Source organism: Heloderma suspectum, chromosome 5 (genome assembly GCF_057233095.1).
Source record: "Heloderma suspectum isolate Gila_16-S chromosome 5, 16-S_ref, whole genome shotgun sequence".
Lineage (NCBI taxonomy): Eukaryota > Metazoa > Chordata > Lepidosauria > Squamata > Helodermatidae > Heloderma > Heloderma suspectum.
In genome coordinates, this window is record NC_139462.1 from 46761242 (window position 1) to 46785994 (window position 24753).

Here is a 24753-nt window from a genome sequence, read left to right on the forward strand (position 1 = left end):
AATACATGGTTGACGCTGGCAGATCTTATATGGCTGCTTTGAGGATTACAAACATGCTTATCCAAAGTACTTTGAACACTTGTGACATTAGGACTTACTATTATTTTGAGGTTCAAAAGCAGACGTCTTCAACCTTTACAGATCTTTACCTCAACCTTCAACAAAGGGACTAGAGCTTAGACAAAATATCCCCCCCCCCTTCATTTGCGAATCCATTGGCAGGAAGTGAACTTGGGGAGCATTGCTTTGAGTTTGGGGGATGGCAAAATTTGGGGTGCTGTTCACCTTAAACTAGTGGCTAGTGCCTGCCACTAGCAGCAGCAGCAGGGTCTTCCTTTCTTTTTCTTTTTCTCTGCCCCTGACTTAAGGTGGCAGCAGGAAAACCAGCCCTTTTCTCTCAGTGGCCTCACTGCCATTTTCTTTCCCCCAGATCCATATGGTGGCTGGCATTATTGGTGGCAGTCACCATTTTTTCCCCACACTGTCCCAAAATGACACCGCATTGAGTTAATCTGGGGAAAAGAAAATGGCAGTTGAGAGAGTGCTGCTTTTGCTGCCAACGCCACGCGTCAGCGAATAAAAAAGTGAGGCAGAGTGAGAAGATCATCAGCAGTGCTAATGGTGAGCAGCCCACCCCCAATTCACCCCCCACCACCCTTTTTGGGAGCCAGAACTTGCTTGTTCCCCCATGAAAATTGGAAAAATAATAATGTTGATGGTCCTTGTCTCAGCCCTACATGGAACATACTTTTGTTTGCTTACTACTACATGCTTGTTTTTCTGGTATGTTTCTGTGTGTGCTGCACAGTTTTCTTCCTCTTAAAGCAAAATGTAACACTTTTTCTTCATCTCTAAAGGGACTCACAGCAAAGGCCTTGTACAGGGACAATTAACATATATCATTTTAATTTCTTAATTAAAAATAATAATGCACATGTAATAATTTTACATGCATAACAATTCACTTATCACCAAAACAATAAACCAGAGCACAGCCTCCCAAAGTTCTACCTTTCAGCTTGAGTACAAACAAAAATATAAATAAAACTTCTCTCTGAAGCTTGATTTTTCTGCTTGCTGAAGAAAGAAAACAGTCTCTACTCAGTTCACATAAGCTCCGCAGCAATCTTCTCAAAATGGACAAGGATCCAGCAACACAGGAACAACTTTGTAAACAGTACTATCTCAGGGGTTCAGGGTCTTACAGAGTGGAGGAAGCAAGCTTCTTCCGCACTGCATTTTGGTAACTGCCTAAAATGATGGCCACTCCCTATCTCACTCCTTTACTGAGCATGTGCAGGAATATTCCCACTCAGAATTCTTACAGAAAAATATGCCAGTAGGTCACAAAAGCAAAACAAATAAAAGCAGAAAATGGTTGTGCTCTACTGAAATAGGAATGGGTGTCTTTTTGGTTTTTTTACCTTTTTTTCATACTGCTGTTTCATCCGTCTGAACTGTTGATCCCATTCATTGTTCACTGCCAAAAGCTGAAATGATTAATCAATAATCTTAGGTATACTATTCTCAGCTTATTCTTAAAACGTTATACAAATGCTGTAAATAAATAAATAAATAAATAAACAAAACAAAACCTTACAGTGGTCTTACCTTTTAATCTTTGTGCTGCCATATTATTTTAGAGGTTTAACCTACTCTATTTCCTAATGCTCAGGACAGGAATCATTTTGAAGTATCAATAGTTTATATTTAAACATATATTAAGCTCATTCATTTTACTGGAAATGTCTATTGCTTCATCACAGCCATTCAGAAAAGAGGCTTTGTGTCACTTTTACAAGACACCATCATTTGTAATTTGCTGAGATCCGGAAGAGACATTGGAAAAATGTATGGAAGCTCCAGGTTTTATGAGTTCTATCTGTTTTATGAGTTCTATCTGCTTCCAACCTCTTTGTTGCAGTATTTATGCCTGTTTTGCATTATTGTACAGAAATCTTAAGAATATTTTATTTCCTTTGCAGTGCAGGTCATAAGACCTAGGAATGAACATGAGCGCAAGACAAATAGATAGTTAGAGAGTGGCAGGTGACTCAGAGTTAATACTGTAGCAATGCAAATGTTAAACTCAAAATTCCCCATAGGGATTTCTAAGATATGCAGACTTCCCTTGCAGCTCTGAAAGTTCACTTAGTTCATAAGAGCATTAAATGTGTGCTTCTTTTCCATCTTTATAGTGTCATGTCAGCATTCCAAAATAATGTTTTTCAACACGTGGGGCTAGTCCTCCTGGCTAAAATGAAAATGAAAAGTTCAGCTGAGCCCAAGGCTGCTTCAAATTCAAATATTATTTTTTTTTAGAGCATATACCTGATACATTGAGCTTTTCTAGACTTAAGCTTTTAACCTGCCACTTTACCACTGTTTCTGCTCCCGGATTCTTTGTAGGATTAAGATCGGATCTCTACACATGGTTCCCCCCTCCCTTTTCTGCCTTTCTGTAAGTTCCACTAAATAACCTGTACTTGGCACTGTGGTACAGCAGAATTGCATAACTACACTAGTGTTTCATTCTGCCATTCCCCCAAATGCCAGATTTTCCCCAATCAACTCTACAAAAATGCTTGGAAAGAACAGGAGAGGCCCTGGAGGATGACAACATTGTCTAAACCACCTGGAAACTACTACTGTGAATGAGGAACAGCAAGCACGCAATAAAAACCTTCTAGAAAAGTCAATTGAATATGTAAAATGTTGCATAACTATGCACAAAATAAACCCATGCCCAGAAGAGCTAAGACACCCCAAAGCAGAATCACCAAGATGTTTCTAGAACATGAGAAGCCTCATCAGTGAAGTTATTCTGATTAGAAAACAAAAATGGAGATGGTGAATGACACATGAAAATGAGCAGGGGATTGCTATATGGAATTCTGGAACTGCCTACACCAGGGATGTTGAATTTAAGGCCTGGGGCCAAATCCAACCTGCCTGGGTCCCAATCCCACCCTCTGGTGTTCCTCAGAGGGCCAAGTCCCCTTTCCCCTAAGCGCTGATTGTTTGGTGGTTTTCCAGGGTTTCTGTGTTTCTCCCATTCTAAAAGGTTGAAATGCCTCTCCTAGGGCTTTGTTACTGGGAGGAAAAGATTTAAGCTAAAATGTGCTGGTACTTGGGGTATCTTTGTTATTTTGGGCCATACCCCCTTTTGCCTTTGGCCCTGCCTACCACTAATGTGGCCCTGAGAGCTTCTTTGAAGCTGAATTCAGCCCTTGAGCTGAAAGAAGCAAGACACGCCTGGCCTACACAATTCCTCTCAACCTCTAAACCATGCCCACGAACCAAAATGACAGCGGGAAGAAGCTTTGCCAAAATGCAACAATATAGGATTTGCTTATAATAAGGATTGCAAGCAGCCATGGGGTTGCTGTAAACTGGGCAATTGCAGTGAAGAGGGAAACTTTGGTCCTTGTAGATAGGAATCAGAATGAACATTAACATAGCCAGGCTGAACTTTTGGATGCCTTAACTGAGGCCCAGGCCTGGGTTCCCCTGAAGATAATTGAAAGCACATGCAGTGATTGCTTCTACTACCGATTTATGTGCCCATCTATAGTGGAAGCATTGCGTACACCAATAGCATCACCCAGCAGCTGGTTAGGGCTGCAAACTCTGGCAATAAAAAATTCTGGCGTCGAGACAGAAGCTGGCGAGAGACCCAAGGTAGGTCACAAAAATAAGCCCAGCAGTTTCAGGATGGTCCCTGTGCAGGCAGCTCCTAGCACAAAAGGTGTCTATTCACCTAAGGTGTACAGCTAAAAAAGAAAACCAGCTGAGGTTGAGAAATTCAGCAATGCTCTCTGCTTTTCTGGCAACTAGCCAAAAAACAAAACAAAAAGAAGAAAAAAACCAGCCAGGTAAGTTGGCATGCATACTGCTCTCTGTCTTCATAGATGTGGCATTTTCTGCCAACTTTGAACTATAGTGAAGTGCTTGGGCACTGCCCAAGTCGACACTAGTGGTAACGTAAATGACTTTGCACTAGCATAAGCAACCTCTAACAGCAATGATGGTGCATTTTTAAAGTGTCCTTTCTTCCATCTACTAGTAATATGGCAAAAGAGAGACGTGCACAAAAAAATCTTGAAATATTCATATCTTTGCCTGCATTTGTAACAAAATTGCAAAATTAAAAAGGCTAAAATGGCATAGGTGTTTCAGACATTCCTGACCTGATTAATTACTAATTAAACTGCAGTTACTGTTTAACATATACTTAGGGGCAGCAATAATCCAAGTGCTACTCTGAATTAAATGGAAATACTTTTAGGGCCCAATCCTATGCATGTTTAGACAGAAAAAAGTCCTACAACTGCCAGCATGCCCCAGCCAGCCATAGGATTGCTCCCTGTGAAGGTCTGAGGCCTACAGAGGCAAAGGGGTGGGGGGGGGGGAGATCAGGATTAGAGGTCTGAAATTTTCTGTTGGAAGTGAGTAACCCTGAGAGGAGTAGTTTCATTTCTCCACTTAAGTTTCATTTCTTCAGGTTTGAAGCAGTGCTTTCGGTTTTGAGAGAGGAGGGTATATAAAGAGAGCAAGAGAGCCAGTAAGAGCAGAGATAGCCACAGCCTGAAGTGAGGGCAGAGTCTGAAGGAAGCTGGAAGAAGCTAGAAAAGTCTAAGGACAGCTAGAGAAAAGGAACTTGCATTTTGCCTTTTTTTTCTAATGCCTTTTGTATCACTCAGCTCCATTGTGAAAATACCTTTAGTTGTGATTTGTTAACTTTAAATTTACCAGTAAACTGTTGTGGTTAAACCCTGTGTTTAGAGTGGCAATCACCCCACATCTACAGCCTAAACCCCATGTTATTTGGAAAGGGAAGTTTAAAAGAAGGAAGGTGGGACTCTTAAGAAGGCAAGAGATCCTTGAGTTACTCAAGGGGTCCAGGTCATAAAAGGAACCCTGACACAACTTTAATTGCTTAGAGAAGAAATTACCCTGACCAAGAAGACCTAACCTAGGACATTTTGCTACCCAAAGTGGCTTCACCATACAATCGGATCGGTACCTTCCTAGAACCCTTGCAGTATCACAGAAAATGCCAGAAAGGATACAACTGTTGCATTGCACATGGTTGCATGTGATTTGACAGATGTTCCCTAGATACATGATAATGCAAGTTATTCTGGAGTGTACCTGTTGGACTGCATGCTGCTTTCCTTGGAATCCATAAAAACAGCTGCCACAGTCAATCACCTGGCTTGCTTGTGTGGTCAAGGTTGGGTAGTACCAACATCCAAAGAAGGTTTGCTTGTGTTGAGAAGCTGTTTCCCATATGAAATTCTCCTTCCACATAGGCAAACCATTTGCTGTTTTGGGAGAAATTTATTTAGGAGGAACTCAATCACTTTATAGCCAGGAATGCCAGATCAACCATATTGTCCATCATCACCTTGAGAGTCCAAAAAAGGATACTTAAAATTACCTCCTGCCTCTGCTTTTCCAGTAATGTAATCTGTTGTTCCAGCGTTTCTGTTGGTATCTTCTTTGTCAATGTATGCTACAAAGTAAATATTAGTTCAGTCAAGCACAAATCCATTTAAACTGGAAGAAATAATCTCAGAAAGTGCAGTTATTAATCTACTGTCTGAAATAGGGGGAAATGAAACATTTGTTCAAGCATAAATTAGGAACCTGCTGAAAAGTGTAACTTTTACAAAATTATATAAAGTTTGCACAAATGCAGTTTTTTAAGAAGTACTATATAATCTTTCCAGTGGTGCATAATTTTGATCCCTTGCTTTAACAAAATGTTTAATCAAGCCTTTTGTCTATTGAAAAAAAGCAAGGAAGGATTTTGTAGTTGTCAACAGTTAATTATCAACAGTTATTGTAGCAGGACCTTGAGCATGCTCTTACAAGAGGGAGATGCAAATGTTCTACATATATAACATAGAACTATAGTTAAGATTAACCACAGTTTGACTGGGTTCAGACAGCATGATAAACTGCAGATAATCTAAAATGGAAGTGAAAGCTTCCGAACTCCTCCTTACTGCTGTACCAGACGGGTAAGGGCAGCATGCAGGCCAATGGCCTGCTGTGGTTTCTTCCCATAAATGTAGCCAATGTGTCCAGATTGCATAGATGTAGCCAATGTGTCTGAATGTAGCTAATATGTGAAGTCCAAACAAAGCCAATGGGTTATTGCCGTTGAACTCATATTATCCTTTTAAAAAACTATTACCACAAAATATAATACTCTCCAGAAACTGTAATATATTCTCTTGATTTATTTTTCCTTTAAATACATGGTGTTCATATCCCAAAAGTTCAGGTGAGGAAACAGTAATCATAGACACACACACACACACACACATATATATATATATATATATATACACACACACACATATATATATATACACACACACACACACACACACATACACACACCAAGACACACATCCACAGAAAAATAAAGAATGCACACTAATAACATGAAGTTACTGAACTGTCACACTTTTAAAATACTGTACATATGTGGAGGGTAGAAGAATTGTTCTGTCAAATGCGTAATTAAAATGGGGGGGCGCATAGGCATGTTGGTCCGTTAGGGGAAAAAACAGTAACATTTAACATCCACCCTAAATGAAAGTTCTGATGAACTAAAAAGCTCACTTATTATTTTTGACATTTCATTTGTTCCTAAAAAAGGAATTACACTATTGTTGCTTTTCAATATATTATGTAGTAGTAGTAGTAGTAGTAGTAGTATTTAATTAAAATAAAATACTGCCCAAGCCACAAGTCACACAGTACTTGGATTTAAGCCAATTTAATTTGACTTCACTGAATGTGGAATAGGTGCTACAACTGCAATCACGTGTGTGAAATATATTGAAGTTTTTTTTTCCTGTTAAGTAATTTCAAATTTAAACAAGACTAGAGTGAAATGCAACTATTAACATTAGGGTGCTTTTTTTAGGGCCGCATTTCCTATTAAAGCTATCCAGCATTTTTCCTTCATAGTATTATGTTTTTTAAAAAAATATAATGAAACACATCTCTTTTTTAGTATATTAATATATGCCAATACATTAGCATTTGTTGGAGTCCAGCTGCAGTCCATCTATAAAATAATACTACTTGTCATAGCACAAAATGACAGGATCCAACTGCCACAGACACACACTTCCAGAGAATGTAGTCACTTACCTCTGACAAGCTGCCTGAAATATTCTTCCCATCCATGCTCGCCTCCATCTGTGCAGAATATCCCAGGGTGTTGCATTTACCAAAGGCCTTTAAAGCAAAGGAAATCAATCACATACACCATGAGGAAGAATTAATACAAGACAAGAAGTAGCACAGTAAGACTTGGGTATTGAAAACTTCAGAGCGAATGTTTCTCTTTCTACGTGTGGGATATGGGAGGTGATGGAACTTGTATTTGAATTGTTCATGAAAGGGGCTTCCCAGAATGTCTCAAGTATGTAGCCTGTGAGTAACGTGGAAAGATAACAGTCTGTTTGATGTGGTATGTAAACTGCAATTTCCCTGTTGTCACCCAGTTTGCCTCTGGGAGGGAAAGCTGCACAGAAAAGAAAAGGAAGAGTAAACTTACTCCCCCCCCCCCCACCGATAACCATTTCCTACTGGATTTTTTTTCCTACCATTTCCTTGCATGAACAGAGAACATTTCTGATGGGATGTTAAGACATACTGTATATTTACCCATGACAGGGAAATAAGTGAGTCATGCATCATGTACAGTGAGAATGCTTGTGAAAACAATAAGGAAGGAAATGTCTGGCATGAGGAACACCATGTAGCAGGAAACCTGGTCTTTTGGTCCCTTCCAAATTGGGTGTGGCTTTTCCCCCATCCCAATGAAAATTAATGAAAGTAAAATACTTCTAATATACTAAACAGATTTTAGGTCTTATAATTACTTGCTGAAGGATTAGTAACTAAGTAATGGAGTGAGTTCACAAGTAAAGGAATCTAGATGTGTGTTTGTGTATATGTTTGATTAGAATAGAATTGTGATTTGTTAATAACAGTAATGACAACAGGATGACAATGAATGCTACTTTGCTAGTCATATCTAGATGAACAAAATATGAATTTTAAAAGCTCTGTGTTTTAGTTGTTCTAATAAACTCTTTTGTGGAAATGAATTAAATGAATTCAAGAAACTTAACTGAGAAAAGGTCTGATCTGTTGAAATTAATGGAACTTACCAAGAAATGTGTCAAGGATAACTATTTTTCAAAGAGGTCTGATGTTGCCAGTTCATTTCACTTATTGTTATGCTTTATTTTAAGCATCTACATATAATGTAGATGTAACAACATTTAAAGCATGCTTTGTAAATTACCATACCTTTCTGTAGCATAATTGCTTTTTTGTCACTATACTTGTGAAACAATAAAGTATTCTACAGGTGAATCCCAGACATTTGCTTGATAACCTAATGACTAAATAATACATTTATTGTAGAAACCCATGTTTAACATTGGTAGCACAGAAATTCCCACAAACATCAACTGTAGTTCAAATTTGATGGAATAAACTTTTAAATATTCTGGAACAAATCCCTAGTTTTTCTTGGCCAAAATTCAAGTTTCCTGCTATTCATGGTTTCCTTCATGAAATTCTCAGCTTATAAAGTAACCTATTCACACACACACACACACACACACCACGCCCACTAACTAATGTGTTTGCTTACTTTTACCCTTTGGTCATTCAAACAGACTTGTGTTCCAAGTTGTCTGAGAATTTACCTTACCCTGTGATGACACTGAGCAACAAATAGGTGAGGTTCACCAAAACTGTTTCTCTGTAAACCTACTGGCATGAACGGAATTTGTATTAGGAATTGTAACAGATACAGTGCAATTGTTGTACACCATTCTGAAGATGAAACATACCACCAGATATCTAGGAGCTTTATTAGACGATTCACAGTAGACAGTAAGATAAATTTTGTGTAGGTAAAATTAATGTTGAAGAGTAGATTCCCCACAGATTTCTAAGAATTCTTCTTCTGCCTCATAGGTAAGCTTTCATTGCCAACACAGGAATTTAGATATACACTTATGGGTTCATTATGGCATGTTAGCTTTCATTGACCTGATTTGCACATAATGACAACCCAGAGTACAGAGTACAGGTTGAGTATGGGTTCTCATTGAATCATGGGTTCTTGAATCATAGGTTTTCATCACATGCAAACCCTGCACTATGATTTAAGTATGGGTTGTTAACTATGAACAACCCAGGAAGAAAGACCATGTTGGGTTGTGAACTCTGGATTTGTTTGGTATATTTTTCAGTGTTCTGGCTCCCATGGAGAACCCCCACGAATACAGGAGGTGTCCCAGCAACAAACCATGGATTCTCTTCCTGGGCTGTTCATGGTTAACAACCCATAGTTCATTCATAGTGTAGGGTTCACACATAATGACAACCCATGATTCAACAACAACCTACAATTCAATGATAACCCATACTCAAGCCATACTCTAGGTTGTCGTTATGTATGACCCAGGCCATTGAATAATCAGCCCTCTGCACCCATCATGGTTAAAACTGTGTAAGTGGCAGACACGTACACATAAACCCTGCCACTAATGTCCCTGGGCATGTGGACTCTTCTTAAGACAAGGACTCTCCATGCTGAGCAGGAAGCTCAGCCGAGGGTTTCTACTCATGTTCAGATGAACACAGTTAGAAGCATCTGTGCAACTGGCAGCCCCTTGCTTTGTCATGGTCCTTAGAAGTCAATGGACTTCCCCCACCAGCCAGTTTGGGGCATCACAGCTCTCCCCCCACCCCCATGCAAGTGAATGGAGAAACTGCTCCATGTAGTTGCCTGAGGCATTTCTAAACCAGCCTAAAATCCTGCATTTAAAACCGGGCTTTCTGCTTCCGTTTTAAATGCAGGATCACAACTGGCTCCCTTTACACATACTTCCTTTCCCCCCGCCTCTTCCCCTCTCCTTCTGCCCCTTATCTGAGTCTTCCGTATGTTTCATTGATCTAGCTCCTCTTCTTGCAGCTCTTCCTTTTTCACGGAGGGAACTCAAACGGAACACAAGCAGGGTAATTTGATACCTCATTGTCTGCGACCTATTTAAAAACGGAACAAAGGGCATTTAGTGCAGGAGGGTCACGGCATCTTGAAAAGAGCCCGCAAACTTCCACGAAGGAGCAATCTCAATTGCAGGATAAAAGCCTGGTGTGAAGGAGCCCTAAGAAAAGAGCCTGGACTGTGGAAAAATGCCTGGTGGTGGTGGTGTTGCTCTAAGACACTACTCTTTGGCAGGGAGTCCACTTCCCCCTCTCCCACACACATGCAGCAATTTTTGGCAGGAAAATCCCCCCCCGCCCCATGTAAGCCAATGGAGACATCACTCCATTGACTTGCACGGGGATGAGGTGGTGTGTGTGTGTGTTTCTCTTTGTTTCTCTCCCTCTCTCTCTCTCCCCTAAGAACATAAGAAGAGTCATCCTGGATCAGACCAAGGGTCCACCAGTCCAGCATTCTGTTCACACAGTGGCCAACAGCTGCCCACAGGAAACGCACAAGCAGGACGCAAGTGCAACAGCACCCTCCTGCCCATGTTCCCCAGCAACTGGTGTACACAGACATACTGCCTATGATACTGGAGGTCGCACAGCCATCAGGACTAGTAGCCTTCTCCACCAGGAATCTGTCTAACTCCCCTTTAAGGCCATCCAGATTGGTGGCCATGACTATATCTTGTGGAAGTGAATTCCATAGTTTGACTATGCGCTGTGTGAATCACAGAATCATAGAATAGTAGGGTTGGAAGGGGCCTACAAGGCCATCGAAGAAGTACTTCCTTTTATCTGTCCTGAATCTCCCACCAATCCGCTTCATGGGATAACCCCACTGGGTTCTAGTATTATGAGAGAGGGAGAAAAGTGTCTCCCTATCCACTTTCTCCACACCATGCATAATTTTGTACATCTCTATCATTTCTCCCCTTACTTGCTGTTTTTCCAAGCTAAACAATCCCAGCTGTTGTAACCTTCCCTGTGTGTGTGTCTTCTCTCTATGTGTATGTGTTTCTTCTCTCTCTCTCTTCTCTCTATCTCTGTGGTGAGTTTTCTCTCCATGTGTATGTCTTCCTTCTCGCTCTCGCTCTCCTTTTTTTCTCTCTATCCCTCTGGCAAGTTTTAGCTCCATGTGTATGTTTTTGTTCTCTCTCTCTTGTTTCTCTCTATCTCTGTGTATCAGAAAACACACATACATTGGATAAAACACACACAGAGTGCAAGTGGGGCGCGGGAGAATATTCCCAAAATTTCATGCATGGCCACATCTCTATGGCAGCCATTTTGTGGACACACCTGGAACGCTTTTAAAAAAGATTCAAATGTGCCCATGAGCCTAAAACATTTGAGGACTCCTGAGCTAAGCCTTTTAAAGGCCAGGTATACTAATTGTACTAAATGCCATCACTGCATCCTGTTGCAATGTGTTACACAGATTTACAGTGTATTCCTTGGTGTATTTTCCTTTGTCATAAACCTGCTGCAATGAATTTCAGTGTATGACCACAGAAAGTTTTATTTTGAATGTGTAGGTTTTTTCTGCTTCCAAACCAGTTTTAGTTTTAGTAGGATAGCCACAAGTGTCCTGTGGCATCTTAAAAGATAGCAAAGGTAATACGCTTACATGGACTGGAGCCCAGTTCACGAGATGTTCATATTATAAATCCCTATTCATTTCCTTCCAAACTATAAAACCCCAACTATGTAACCTTTCCCCGACTGTAAAGATCATGATCTTTTCTCCTATGGAACATATATACCTGTATCCAAGAAAAACTGCTACACATTTTACATTATATTAGTGCTTACCTTCTCTATGATTTATACTGAGTATGAGAGAAAATATGGAAAATAACTACATACACACACATACCATTTTTACTATCCTTGCCTTGCTCAGATTGCCTTAGCGGTATCATAGTCAGTGTCAGCTTCCCTATTGTTAAGTAGTAGGTTTAACAGGCAGGAGACTGAAAAGGTAGAAGATAAAGAAAGCTGTGGTGATACTTGACTTTTATGTAAGAACATGAATGGAAATCCCCTCTGTGGCTGTGGTATTTTGTGAAGTATATATATAATTATTCACCCTTAAATGTTTGCACATTACGTAAGGTGGGTGGATTTACGAAAGCCAGAATGAGGTATCGAGTTTTGTGTGCTTAAAGCCCCATTATGTTCACTGGACGAGCATGCACTGCATTATAGCTCCTTTCTTATCATCTCTGGCAATCTGATGGCGATGTAAGAACTTTAGGGAACCCAATCAAATCTTCACTTATTCCCCCTCTAAGCCAAAATAACAAAACAAGGATGTTAAATGGCGATTCACTATTACTTTACATGTTACTTAGCATAACTAGAGGGTAAAAAAAAAAAGAAAAAAAGACACACATACGTGCTGATGAAACAGTAAGGTTGTGAAATATTTCACTCAGGAGAAATATGTAAAGAATGAGAGGGAGATGAAAGTAAAGAAAATATGTACATGCTATCCAGATAACCGCATGACAGGAAAGTCCACATTAGAAAACAGAGAAAGGAAACTGCCATCTAAGGTAAAAATATGTAGACGTTGGAAACAAAATAAAATTACGCTCTTATATTAGGGAAGGAGGAGCGATACAGGTTCCAAAATGTCAAATTACACTCCAGTGAAATCCCATTATCAGGAAGAGTTTCATTTCTTCAGAATTACTGTGTAAGGCATAAACTGAGATTTATGATGATCATATGCAAGGATATCTGTGCCTTTGTTAATGATTTTTAATCAATTTCTTATTGTGCCTTTGTTAATGTGTGTTTTCATAGAGTTGCGTACGATGGTGAAAACCCCTTCAAATAAAGTTAGTTTTGAACTTTACATTTTAGTCATTATCATGTCCACTTTTCTGCCTCCCTATTGTCTCAGATTATAACAGGTACATCTTCTCACTTTAGTATCAGTGTCATCCTCCATAAAACTGATTGTCAAATTACAAATGGGACCTGCAACAAAATGTGCTCGTGTTCACTGTCATCCTCCCTGCCCTCCTCCAGATTACTCCATTTCATCCCTCCTCAAACTTGGTTTTCTATTTCCCAGCCCAACAATCTGTCAGCATTGTGTAGCCCAGCCTTCCCTCCAGATGCTAATGGCCATGCTGGCTGGGAATTATGGGAGTTGCAGTCCAACACATCTGGAGAGCACGAGGTTCGGGAAGGCTGCTGTAGCCACTGAGTATTCTCAGTCCTCGTTATACTATTTTGGGGTTAGGGTTTTTTTTCTAATTTTTTTTTTGTAGTTCTGCAAACCTCTACGTTCCTTGCTGATACCTCCCTCTTCTGCAGAGATAGTGCCATTTTGGCTCCATAAGCAACAGAACTCACCTTTGAACATCACAAATAGGATGATGATTGATGATGATAATTTTACACCCCTTATTTCCATTACAATAGAGATACTAAAGGCAGCAAAAATGTTTTGTAAAGTTTTAACGCAGTAAACATAAAAACAGAACAGGATGATACAGCCTGCTTTGAGCAACGCTTCCTTCCTAGTTCTGGTCTCTTTTACCCTATGTGTCCCAATTCCAACCAAGCATCCTTTTGTTAGTGGTTCTAAGATATTTTAAAAATCTAGGAAACAAAACAAAAGCAAAACATAAATCTGATAAAAACTAAAATTCAGGATTGCCATGGTCAGAACCAAGGAAACAAATAATTAAACAACCTGTAGCCAAGAAGATGCTTTTAAAGAACAGGCAATGAAGAAACAACAAATTAAAGTGTGGTAGCCATGTAGACACAATGGTATTTTGTCAGTCTACATTGCAAGGGCTGGTTCTGCTGTTGTGTTTTAAGCCAAAACAAAACAAAGCACATCTGAAAAAAGACTGGAAGACCATACAGAAACACTGGAATGCAACATTTCGGCAGCAACGTCATCTGGATTCTCCATAAAAACTGAGTGAAAAAATCATGCCCATTTTAGTTCTAGAGAATAAAACAGCTAGAGTGGAAGCGACCAAAGTGTAAGGATAACATTAACATCTCCCTTGATATAGGGAAAAGAAAACAAAAACACAAGGAGGGAGAAAAAAAGGATTAACACGTGGGGCTGCCTTCGAAAACGGTCCGGAAACTTCAGATGGTCCAAAATAGGGCAGCAAGATTGTTAACAGGGACTGGCCTGCGAGCTCATATTACGCCAGTACTTTTCCAGCTGCACTGGCTGCCAGTCCATTTCCAGGCCCGATTCAAAGTGCTGGTGTTAACATTCAAAGCCCCTAACGGCTTGGGGCCAGGTTACCTGAAGGATCGCCTCCTCCCATATGTGCCTGCCCGGACCTTAAGATCATCATCAGCGGCCCTTCTCCGTGAGCCCCTGCCAAAGGAAGTGAGGCAGGTGGCTACTAGGAGGAGGGCTTTTTCTGCTGTGGCACCCCGGCTCTGGAATGAGCTCCCTAGTGAGGTTCGCCTGGTGCCTACATTGTACTCCTTTCGGCGCCAGGTGAAGACCTTTTTATTTTCCCAGGCATTTTAGCATTTTAGCTTTCTAAATTTTTATCTTTGCTGTTTTAAATCTGTATTTTAAACTCCTGCACTGCTGCTAGGTTTTATTGTGGTTGTATTGTTATATTGTGGTTTTAATGTTCTATATATTTTAAATTGTTTTATTGTGTGTTGTTTGGTTTTAATTTTTGTGAACCGCCCAGAGAGCTTCGGCTATTGGGCGGTATAGAAATAAATAAATAAATAAATAAATAAATAAATAAATAAATAAATTTCAAATATATTTGTTAATATATGCAGTCCATATATCTAAATAAGCATCCATGCAACTTTTACAGTGGTAGGAGATATGCTCATAGCAAGAGCAGTAAGACCTTCAGTCCATTAAGTGATAGGTGGTGGGTACTTTTCCTTCCAAGCTTGGAGTATAAGTCTCTTTGCAACTTTAAAGGCTCTCAGCATCCACTTCTGCTGTCCATCAGTGAATGTCCACATCACAGAGATGTAATTTAAAAGTTCATGTATATCCACTATTATTACAGATTTTTCAAGAACATTTATACGAGCAGTGACTTCCAACCAAACAGAAGCCTCTTCAGGACATGCCCCATCATATGCTTCAGTGAGGCATTGTCCTCATTACATTGCAAACATCTAACAACTATATCAAGGGAGATGTTAATGGTTACTATGTATTCATAAGTTTCATGATATGAATTTCCCCTACCCACTTGTTTTCTTTTCTTCTTTTTTTCTACTTTGTTTGCTGTTGTTACCATTGCGGTGCAAATAAACAAACAAACAAATAAAGTATATATTAAAGTGCAAGGATAACATGTCCATGTTTTTGCAAATCTTACACAGATATTCCAGGTTGCTCCCAGATTCTAGGGAAATTCATGTGGTTCATAAGCAGATATGGATACAACTCCTTTGAACATCATGAGTTTAATCAGGGAGTGATAAAAATTGTAAGGTTGAAAAGAGACCCATAGATTACAGTGGTATTTCCCCTGTTTTTGAATTTGCAGAATGATTTTTCAGTTTGAGCCAAAGGAATTTGCACTCTGCTCAGTAACAATTATATTTACTTGCATTTAATCCTAGTATCCTATTTTTATTTTTGGCTTTTTCTTTAACTGGACAAGGAAATGCAATGGCAACCTCAATGCTGCCTAATATACTTGAGGAAAATCTCTATAAAATAGAATGCAGGAGAAAAATCTTCTCCTGGCAGTTTTCAGAATCAGTAACCCAGGGGACATTTCAACCCTCTCTGTCCAAATTCACATGAAACACAAACAGCCACATCAAAGTGTTCAGCGAACTCTTTTTACAATTTGTGTTCCCTTTCAAGATTCCTTTCTAAAGTACAGACACTGTGTTCCTAACAGAACCCATGATCTTCAGAGGCTTTTGGGAAGAGAGCCCAAGTTCTTCCTCCTCTCCTTTCATCTGAGCAAGCTGGGCTCTGCCTTTCATTATCATTTCTGCACTGCATCTCTTCCTTCAGTTTCCAGGAATTCTGTCCTTTCCCTTTCTTGTGCCTAAGAATTGATGTCCCTTTCTTAAGTAGAATCTGCATTTTCATAGCTGATTCTGGCATCCATTTTTCCCTGACCAGGCACCCTCTACATCAGTTTTCCCCAACCTGTGGCCTTCCGGATGGGTTGGACTACACTTCCCAGAATTTCTGACCATTGGCTATGTTGGCTAGGGAATGCTGGGAGTTGTTGTCCAACACATCTGGAGGGCCCCAGATTGAGGAAGGCTGCTTTTGGACTACACATTCCATCATCCCAAGCCAGCATGGCTAATAGTCATGGAAGTTATCACTCAACACATCCAGAGGTTGGGGAAGGCCATGCTGAACTGAAATATGCTGATCACTGGAATCAAGGGAAACTGCAGAACTGAACAAATGTATGCAATTAGAGCGGCGTGCACATAGCCTCTCAAAACTTTCCACCCTATTTGGGACAGAAAAATGGTGGGCAGCATTAAATTTCTCCAGGAGGGAGGAGGGTGTTTTTTTTTTTAATTTGCTGCCTCTGTAAGTTGGCAGCAGCAGCTGTATTAACAGCCTGGCCACCATTCTGCATCCTCCACAGTGCCCTAGACCTGGTTTGACTCTGGGGCCTTGTTGGGGGCGGGAGAAGGCAGCTGCTACAAAAGAAAAGCAGTGGAGACCATTAGAAGAAAACGCTACAAAGTGGCCTTTTTCTAGGGGCCTAAGAACAAGAAAATAATCTCAGACTTTTTTAAAAAAATGTTTTTGTTGGGAATCTTGGCTCAGCTCAATGTGAAATCACCCCTATAGGAGTCTTCCTTAATTGGCAGCAATGACCAAATAGTGGCAGCAATTGGCAATTGGCAGCAATGACCAAATAGTGGCTGATGGATAGTCTCTAATTTCCTGAAGGGAGGGGCACCCTATTTAAGGATCAAGCCTGTGCATGTTTAGATAGAAAAAAAACGCCTACAATTCCAAGCAAGCCCAGAGGTGTACGACTTCTTCTGTCTAAACATGCAGAGTGGGACTTTAGCCACTGTTTAACTGTCAACTGCTGAGCTCCAAATTCAGCCAACCAGTTTCAAGGGCTTTTCTGTACATTGTTTCAGCAATTCATTAGATGTTTACTTTTCCCATCACCCCAGTTCTCCTATTGGGTTAGCAGTACAAAAAGCATTCTGGGAAAATGAACTATTTTATTTATTTTTATTTATTGCATTTATACCCCACCTTTTTTCCTCTTGCAAGGAACCCAAGGCGGCTTACATTATCCTCCTCCTCTTCATTTTATCCTCACAACAACAACCCTGTGAGAATTAGACTTATGCCTGATGTAGATGTAGCTGTTCTCTGTATGGATATGGGGACAAGAAAAAAACACACATGTACATTGTTTGTTGGCTACTTAAAGCTTGAAGCTTTATCATTTATCATTTCCAAGAGCCCTTGTGCAGAGACACACAAGAGACATTGCAAGTGTTAACCTGATATGTGAGGAGGACTCAAACATCATGTGGCCACAAATATGCTCATCTATTAGAGGCCTCACCATCTAATTGTGACCTTTTTAAAGAAGAAAACATTAGTACTCAAACTTCTATTTGCCAAGAGAAGGATAGATAATGATGTCGAATCTTTCCTTGAAATTACACGGGGAAATAAAAGAGGAATAATTAAGATCACTGGGCCTCAAGAAAGAGCTACAATATCACAACACACTGCAATGAAAAATTATTACAGATGCAATTACTGGTGCATGAAGCAGATGTTCACAGTCCTGTTAGGTTCTCACAGCAGATCTCAGTCATGTGGTATCTTTTAAGCCTCGTTTTATTTTCCCTATGAACTCCTGGTTTGTATAAAAAAGGGGAAGGAAGCAGAGGGAATTTGTTTACACGTAAGTCCCAAGAACGGTCTCACAAGAGCCTTTGGGTTACAAGACGTCAGTTTACGGGATGTCATCTGAATTCTGTGCTTTAGAAACTGTAAACATTATAGAAAGGCATGCAGAGCAGACCCACTGTGCTCCCAAACGGGTTTTGGAGAAAATGCACACAGAGCCTTAGAAGCATCACAAGAAAGCTCAGATAAATGCACCATGTCCCATTCTCAAAATATGCAGCAAATAGTGTTCACCTGTCTTCTAAAGGAAACAGACGGCAGTTCGATATTTCTGTGAATTACCTTTGCCTTACTCTTGTGTTACACTTGGTTTAATTTTTTGGCTGGGAGCATTAGCTTTTGTTCAATTTGTTTTGAAATGGGCAAGGGGATGTGGTGCTATTTGGAATCCTAAAACATTTCAATTTTATTTTTTACAGTCTATGAAACTATTTTCCCTGTTATTTTTACTAGATTCTTTCTTTCTTTCTTTCTTTCTTTCTTTCTTTCTTTGTACTTACATTTATACAAGTTATAAATAAACTGGTCTCTGTTTATCTTTGCATTTCCTCACTCTTCTGTCTTGTGGCTTTTTTCTTTTCATATCTAAGGGCTGTGTTGATGACTTCAGACCTTACTGGGGTTTAAAGTCAATATACTTCTGACTGCCAGACGCTGGGGACAAGTCACAGGGATCTGATACTGCTACCCTGCCCTGCTTTCTACAGGCATCTGGCTAACCACTGTTGAGACAAAAGTACTGGACTACAAAGTGGATGCAGCAAGACCATTCTTTTGTTTTTATGAACCCTGTTCAGGCATTCTGTATGTGGCTTTAATTAACACAGGGCAAGCGTGCTAGCTCCGCCCCCTCTGTTGTCGGTCTCATTGCCCTCCACACATTTAGAGCAACTGTCACCAGCCTCTTCTATCCATGGAGGCTCCTCACATAATTGAGAACCCTGGAAAGTCAGAGATTGTGCTGTTGGTAGCTACTGCTCTTCATTAGCTCTTGGTGAACTGCAGGGCCAGTCCAAACACTGCGCTGGGAAAGGGCAGAAAACTTTTATTTTATTGATTTGATTCGTACCCTGCCTTTCTATCCAAAAATGGCACTCAAGGCGGCTCACAAGCACAATTAAAATGGATTAAAACAATAAAAGAATACTTGAAAATACAATAAAAATGTAAGAACTACAGGGAAAAAATGTAAAAATTAAAAAGAGCACTCAACCGAACAGACGCACTTACAGGCCAAAGGCCTTCGTGAATAAAGTGGTCTTTGCCTGCCAGAAGACAGCAGAAATGGAATGAACCTAGCTTTCCTTGGAAGGGAGTTCCACAGCCTGGGAGTGGCCACTGAAAAGGTTTTATTTATTATTGTTGTGTTGTAACTCCCAGAGAGAGGAACTTGTGGGATTTTCTGTCTCAGGTGCCAAAATAACTCACCTGAGACAGTCTTGGGTACTATGCACCTTGAGATGGGGAGGGGGGAGTGCCATTTCCTATTCTGCCTCAGGCAACAAAATGTCTTTGACCAGTCCTAGTAAATTGCCCATGTCCAAGTTTTTAAAAATTTGCGTGCGCACCAACAGGAGAGCAACCCTGAGGATAAAATTGAAGAGACAAGGAAGTACTATAGAGAAGGGTTTTTACGAGCCATGAAAGAATAACTTCAAAAACATGGAATTTTGCTCTTTTCAATAAATTAACAAATTGTTCTTTGAGAACAAAGGTAAAAAAAAAACACCACCATCAAACTGATAATGTTCTCAATAACTGGCTTCCTTATAGTAATTTTGGTAAAAAATAGAATTAACTTAAGAGATGTCTGAAAAATTTGTTTCAGTTCGGTGTTGATCAGGATTTACCCTGTTTGCACCTTCTGGACGGAGTCAAAATCTGTACATTTCCAAATTTGCAATGTGATTTGTGAACCCCCCAAAATGCTTTCAATAGCATGCGTACATTTGAAAACGGTGCATAAAATAATGCGTACTTTTGAAAAACACACACAAATACGTGTTAATCAATGGGAGAAGAATGCATACATTTCAAAGATGCACACAGTTGATATGTACATTTAGAAAAATACACATTAAAATATGCATTAATTTTCTTGCAAAAAGAAAAAAAAGAACAAAGCTCACAATCTGATATGGACTTGAGTTGGAATGAGCTTCAAGATAGAATTTGGAGAACTTTGGCAAGCTCCAGTTTTGCTGATTCGCAAATATACATAATAGCTACATGGTGTGACAGGATCTGTATGCTTATCTCTTTGTTTAGATATTGTGTTTATGTTTTCACTTAAATATAAACTTTTTTTGTTTTTCTAAAAATAGTCTGTACACTTGGACTTGCATTTAAATAAAAATATATTTTAAAATAAATAAATGATGATGTCAAATAATCATTTATTTGACCTTGAACCATAAGAAGGACCTTTAACAGCACAGCTGGATCAATAGACCCCAGGGGAATAAACAGGTAAAGAGGGGAACCACACATAACTATTTGTTGTTTATTTAACTATTGCCAGAGCGAGAGAGCAGCTAGTGGGGCTCTCTGGAGCAGCCATCCACCCTCAGTTTCCCTCACTGCATGCCTTCACCTTGGCTACCACACAGCTGGAAGAAGCAGCTATAGGACTCTTGCAAGAGCTCACCCAGGTCTCATGAGACCTGGGCAAGCTCTTATGAAACCCAGCCGGCTAAACAGCCAAAAGAGCTGATGCAGCGGCAAGGGGAAGGGGAAGTGGGGGGGGTGATAGGGGGAAGGGGGTCTGATGTAGCAATGGCAGGAAGGGGTGTGATCTGGCAGGGAGAGGACCAGGGGGAAGGGGAGGATGAGGTGGAGTGTGTTCTCTCCTGCTTCAGGCTGCAAGAAATCTTGGGCCAGGGTAGTTTAGGGAAAGGGGCATGTTCCTCTGCGGGATCCCAGAAGGCCAGACTGAGACCCCAGGCAGGCCAGATTTGGTCCCTGGGCCTGGGATTCCCCACCCCTGTATTACAGTCACAGAAGCAGGGGGACTAAACAAAGCCAAAAATGTGGTCCAGAAGAACAAAATGGTTTGAACATTTCTCTGTTTCATTTTTTATCCTGACCTTCCTCGGAGGAACTGACAGCAGTGTATATGCCGTCCCACCTACTTTACCTTCACAGGAAGACAGGTTAGGTAGGAATATAATGACTGGTTCATGGCTACCTAGTGACATTCATGGCTGAACGGGGATTTGAACCCAGGTCTTCCCAGTCCTAGTCTCATACTCTGACCACAACACCACACTGGTTCTCTACTGGGTGCAATTTAGGGCCAAAATTGGCATTACTTTAAATCTGTATCTAGCACCTACACCTTTTCCCACCCTCTTTTTTACTCTAAAAGCCCTCCTGCCTATCCCTCACACACGAGGGTTTGGATCAGATTGGGGCCCTGTACCTACTCTAGAGTAAAAATGAAAAAAAAAAGACAAAGTTGTTAGATACAGATTTAAAGTAATGTCTGTTCTGACTCTCAGAGAGATGGGTTAATAATGTGGCACAAAAGGTGCCCAGCAAGAGAGAATGAGAGGAAAGAGTTAACAAATGTCCTTGGGAGTGATGAGGGCCGCTGTTAAAATGTAGTGTTGAAGCTTTTTATACTACCCTTCAACTACATTCCCTAAGTGATTTACAAGGAAGACTAAAACAACTGAAATGTAAATACAGCCAAAACACAATAAACTGAAAGGCCATACAATCATAAAAGCAGCATAAAACCATCAGCAAGATGGCATAAAACCATCAGATTAAAATTGAATCTGAAAGGCATGGCAGGGGCAACAGGGAGAGAGAAAGCTTATGAGCACTGCCTGTGTAAATGGCCTACTATTATTTTCATTTATACTTTTACTAGCACCCCAGTTCTCCAAACGGTGAGGTTTCAGGGGATCCAGCACCTATCTCAGGGTTTGGTTTCCATAGAATGAGGACGCTGGAGAGACTTTTCGGGAGTTTGTAATATTTGTATTGATTTACAAATATACAGGCTGAGAACAGGTGTATGTTCAGAGCATTAACATCTCAATAAATGTTGCAAATTTCCCTGCTCCCCCATTAGATTTCCAGGCTTTATAGTACCCAGCACCATAAAGATGCTTCCAAAGCCCCAACTAAGCTCTATTTCTTGCATATTTCTCAGTGTGTCCCTAATGTCCCTTGTGCACACGTTCCACAACTTAGGGGGTGGGCAGCTAAGCCCCCTTTCAGAACAGTCCAGGACCACCTCCTCGTTATCCAAAAGGACAGGGATGGAAGGCCATCAGGGTAATCTCTACTACAAAAGGGGATATCTTCCAGACTAAACTTGTCCAACCAGTTTGGGCCTCTTTAAGCAATTCCCTGGCCCAGCCAGAACTAATCTTGAACCTTTCACATTCAGAATCACTGGACTGGAAAGATCCCTGAAAGATTATCTTGACCAACCTCCAACCTCCAACCCCCCCATGTTATTACAATACCTTCCTATTTAAAAAGAAACACATAACTAAAAAAACAAAACAAAACAGAGTTTAAGGAAGACACCTAAAAAATGTAACATTCTGACATGTTCAAAAACTCAGTGTCAAATATGTTATTGTGATTATGCGGATTTGAGGCTCTTTAGGAAAAACTGATGTATAAAAACAGCAGCAACACAACTGGTTGCTTGCAATATGTTGCATGTTATTCACAATATGATATATGAAATCAATTAATACAGAAAAGGCGTTTTCTATTCTATATGTCAATTTGCTGAATTCCACATTCTTTGGAATCAGAGGTGCGTGCGCGCACATGTTTCCCAGAACCAACCCTACCACTAGGCAAAATGGGGCAGTTGCCTCATGTGGCAGATGCTGGGGGGCAGGAAGTGATGGTGAAGTGTTGGAGGGAAGAGCTGTGTGTGCCACGCAATGTGCTCTGCACCTCTTAAGGCAGTCTGCTCTCCATAGGAGCAGCAGAGGATGCTGTGAAATTCAACTACCAGTCCAGTTGGCTTTTCTATGGTGGATGGTGGGGGGCGCCATCTTGTCCTTTGCCTCAGGCAACAAAATGTTTTGGGCTGGCTCTGGTGTGTCTTCAGGGTGAGGGAACATGAACATGTCAGCATGTGGTGGTATTTGTCAAAATCACACCTCTGAACTGAGAGGCATACCAAAAACTGCATCCCCTACCCAGCCAGAGAGTGCCACAATGAACAACCTTAACCAAAAGGACCTCCAGCCCAAACCAGAGCTTTCCTTCTTGCAACCCTGGCATAGAAGGAAATGAAACAAATTGTGTGGTTGCTTTGTACCTCAAAAACAAGGGACAGGGCATGATAAACAACCACTGACACCACTCCTAAAAACACAAAAGACCAGTGGGATATATAAAATACCAGTTACACTGATGGGTTAATGTCAGACTTCTGGCTTGAATCATATACAATTTCATAGCAGCTTGTTTAAACCTGATATGCAACTGCCCTGCACAAAAACATCAATGTAATCATGTCTTAAAGTACTGAAAAGGAATGCCATCTCATGCAAGTGTTTTCCTTGTACCAGGAAGCAAGTGGGGGGGCGGGGCGGGGGGGAGTATTTGTTCCATCATTTAAGCAATAAGAGAAGTTTGTATACAGCCACACAGGAACCATCCTGCTGATTTTAAACAGCTTGTCAAGGATGACAAAGTGAAAAGAAAGTTGCTTACGTTCTGGGCATGTGAACTGCTCACCAGCTCCTTACAGGACTCTGAAGCAATGCTCTTCCCTATCAGAATCCTTATTTCATCATCAAGCTCTCTACTGTCGCATCTAGTTGGGAAAGAGGAAAAAAATAATGCCTTACCTTCTAAAACAAACAGATGTGCTGACTGAAGAAATAATTCTGTTAACAATTCAAAGTATGTATTTAATCACTGGTGTAAGGTTTAGAAATCTTATTTTTGGAGTTTCACAAAGCTTTCCAAAAGCTACACTGCCACATCAAACCTGAGTTCCTAGAAAAAGTTCACCTGTTAAATAAAAGATGAGCTTTGCAAGGTGTCATGTGTAAATTAGTATGTATGACAACAGCACACAACAAAAAAGAAAGAATAAGAACTTCCTCTTAGCATTAAAAATATAGCCACTGCCAAAGATAAAGGTACAAATGTTTTTATTTTTAGCACACAATTCAAAGTATTATTCGACTGAATGCAATTATGTAAGTGTTTATTTAAAAAATAACTGAATACAATGGCGTATGTACAGAATTAAGATTTAGTGTGGGAGGGGGAGCACTTAACACCTCAGATTTTGAATCTTCAAATGTTCGCAAATATGCACGCAGTTCTTCACTCAAATCAGAACCACCATCCAACTTCCATAAGTGCAAAGTGATTTTCTCTAAAGAAGTTATTAAAGAAGATGGAAGCAACTAAGATTGTGAGCAGTGGTGTAGGGGTAAATTTTTAATTGCAGACACTCACCGTGACAGTCCCCATAGACATGCCCCTAAGGAGAGTCTAAATATGCAGGCAGCTGCACTGACCATTATCAATAAACCAGTTCTAGCAGTTTTCATCTCTACCAGGAGCAGGTCTTTTGTAAAGCTAATGGGGCTTAACTGCCTTTTCAAGACCAAGCCACCCCAAAATACTTTGTATTAAAATAAGGAACAATATATTGTTGCTGAAAAAATTCATCCTCCTCCCCCTCCTGTTACTGTGAGGATTGCAGCTAAGCTCAGAGGGAACAGTAAATTCTGAGGTGCCACCCAGAAGCCATGGACTGTTGTAGGGTTGTGGGGTGGCTTGTTAACCATGACAAC

The 24753-nt window shown here is 40.4% G+C and overlaps 1 protein-coding gene across 1 annotated transcript in view; it reads right to left on the minus strand.

The window, feature by feature from the left end:
* TNIP3 (TNFAIP3 interacting protein 3) overlaps positions 1–24753 on the minus strand; it is a 106950-nt gene that overhangs the window by 51786 nt on the left and 30411 nt on the right. Inside the window, exons 3-6 of the mRNA XM_084855941.1 lie at positions 23654–23756; positions 7177–7263; positions 5444–5518; positions 1425–1490 (exon numbers count right to left, since the gene is read on the minus strand). Coding sequence (XP_084712067.1) covers positions 1425–1490; positions 5444–5518; positions 7177–7263; positions 23654–23756 — 331 coding nt within the window. The remainder of the gene's footprint in view (positions 1–1424; positions 1491–5443; positions 5519–7176; positions 7264–23653; positions 23757–24753) is intronic.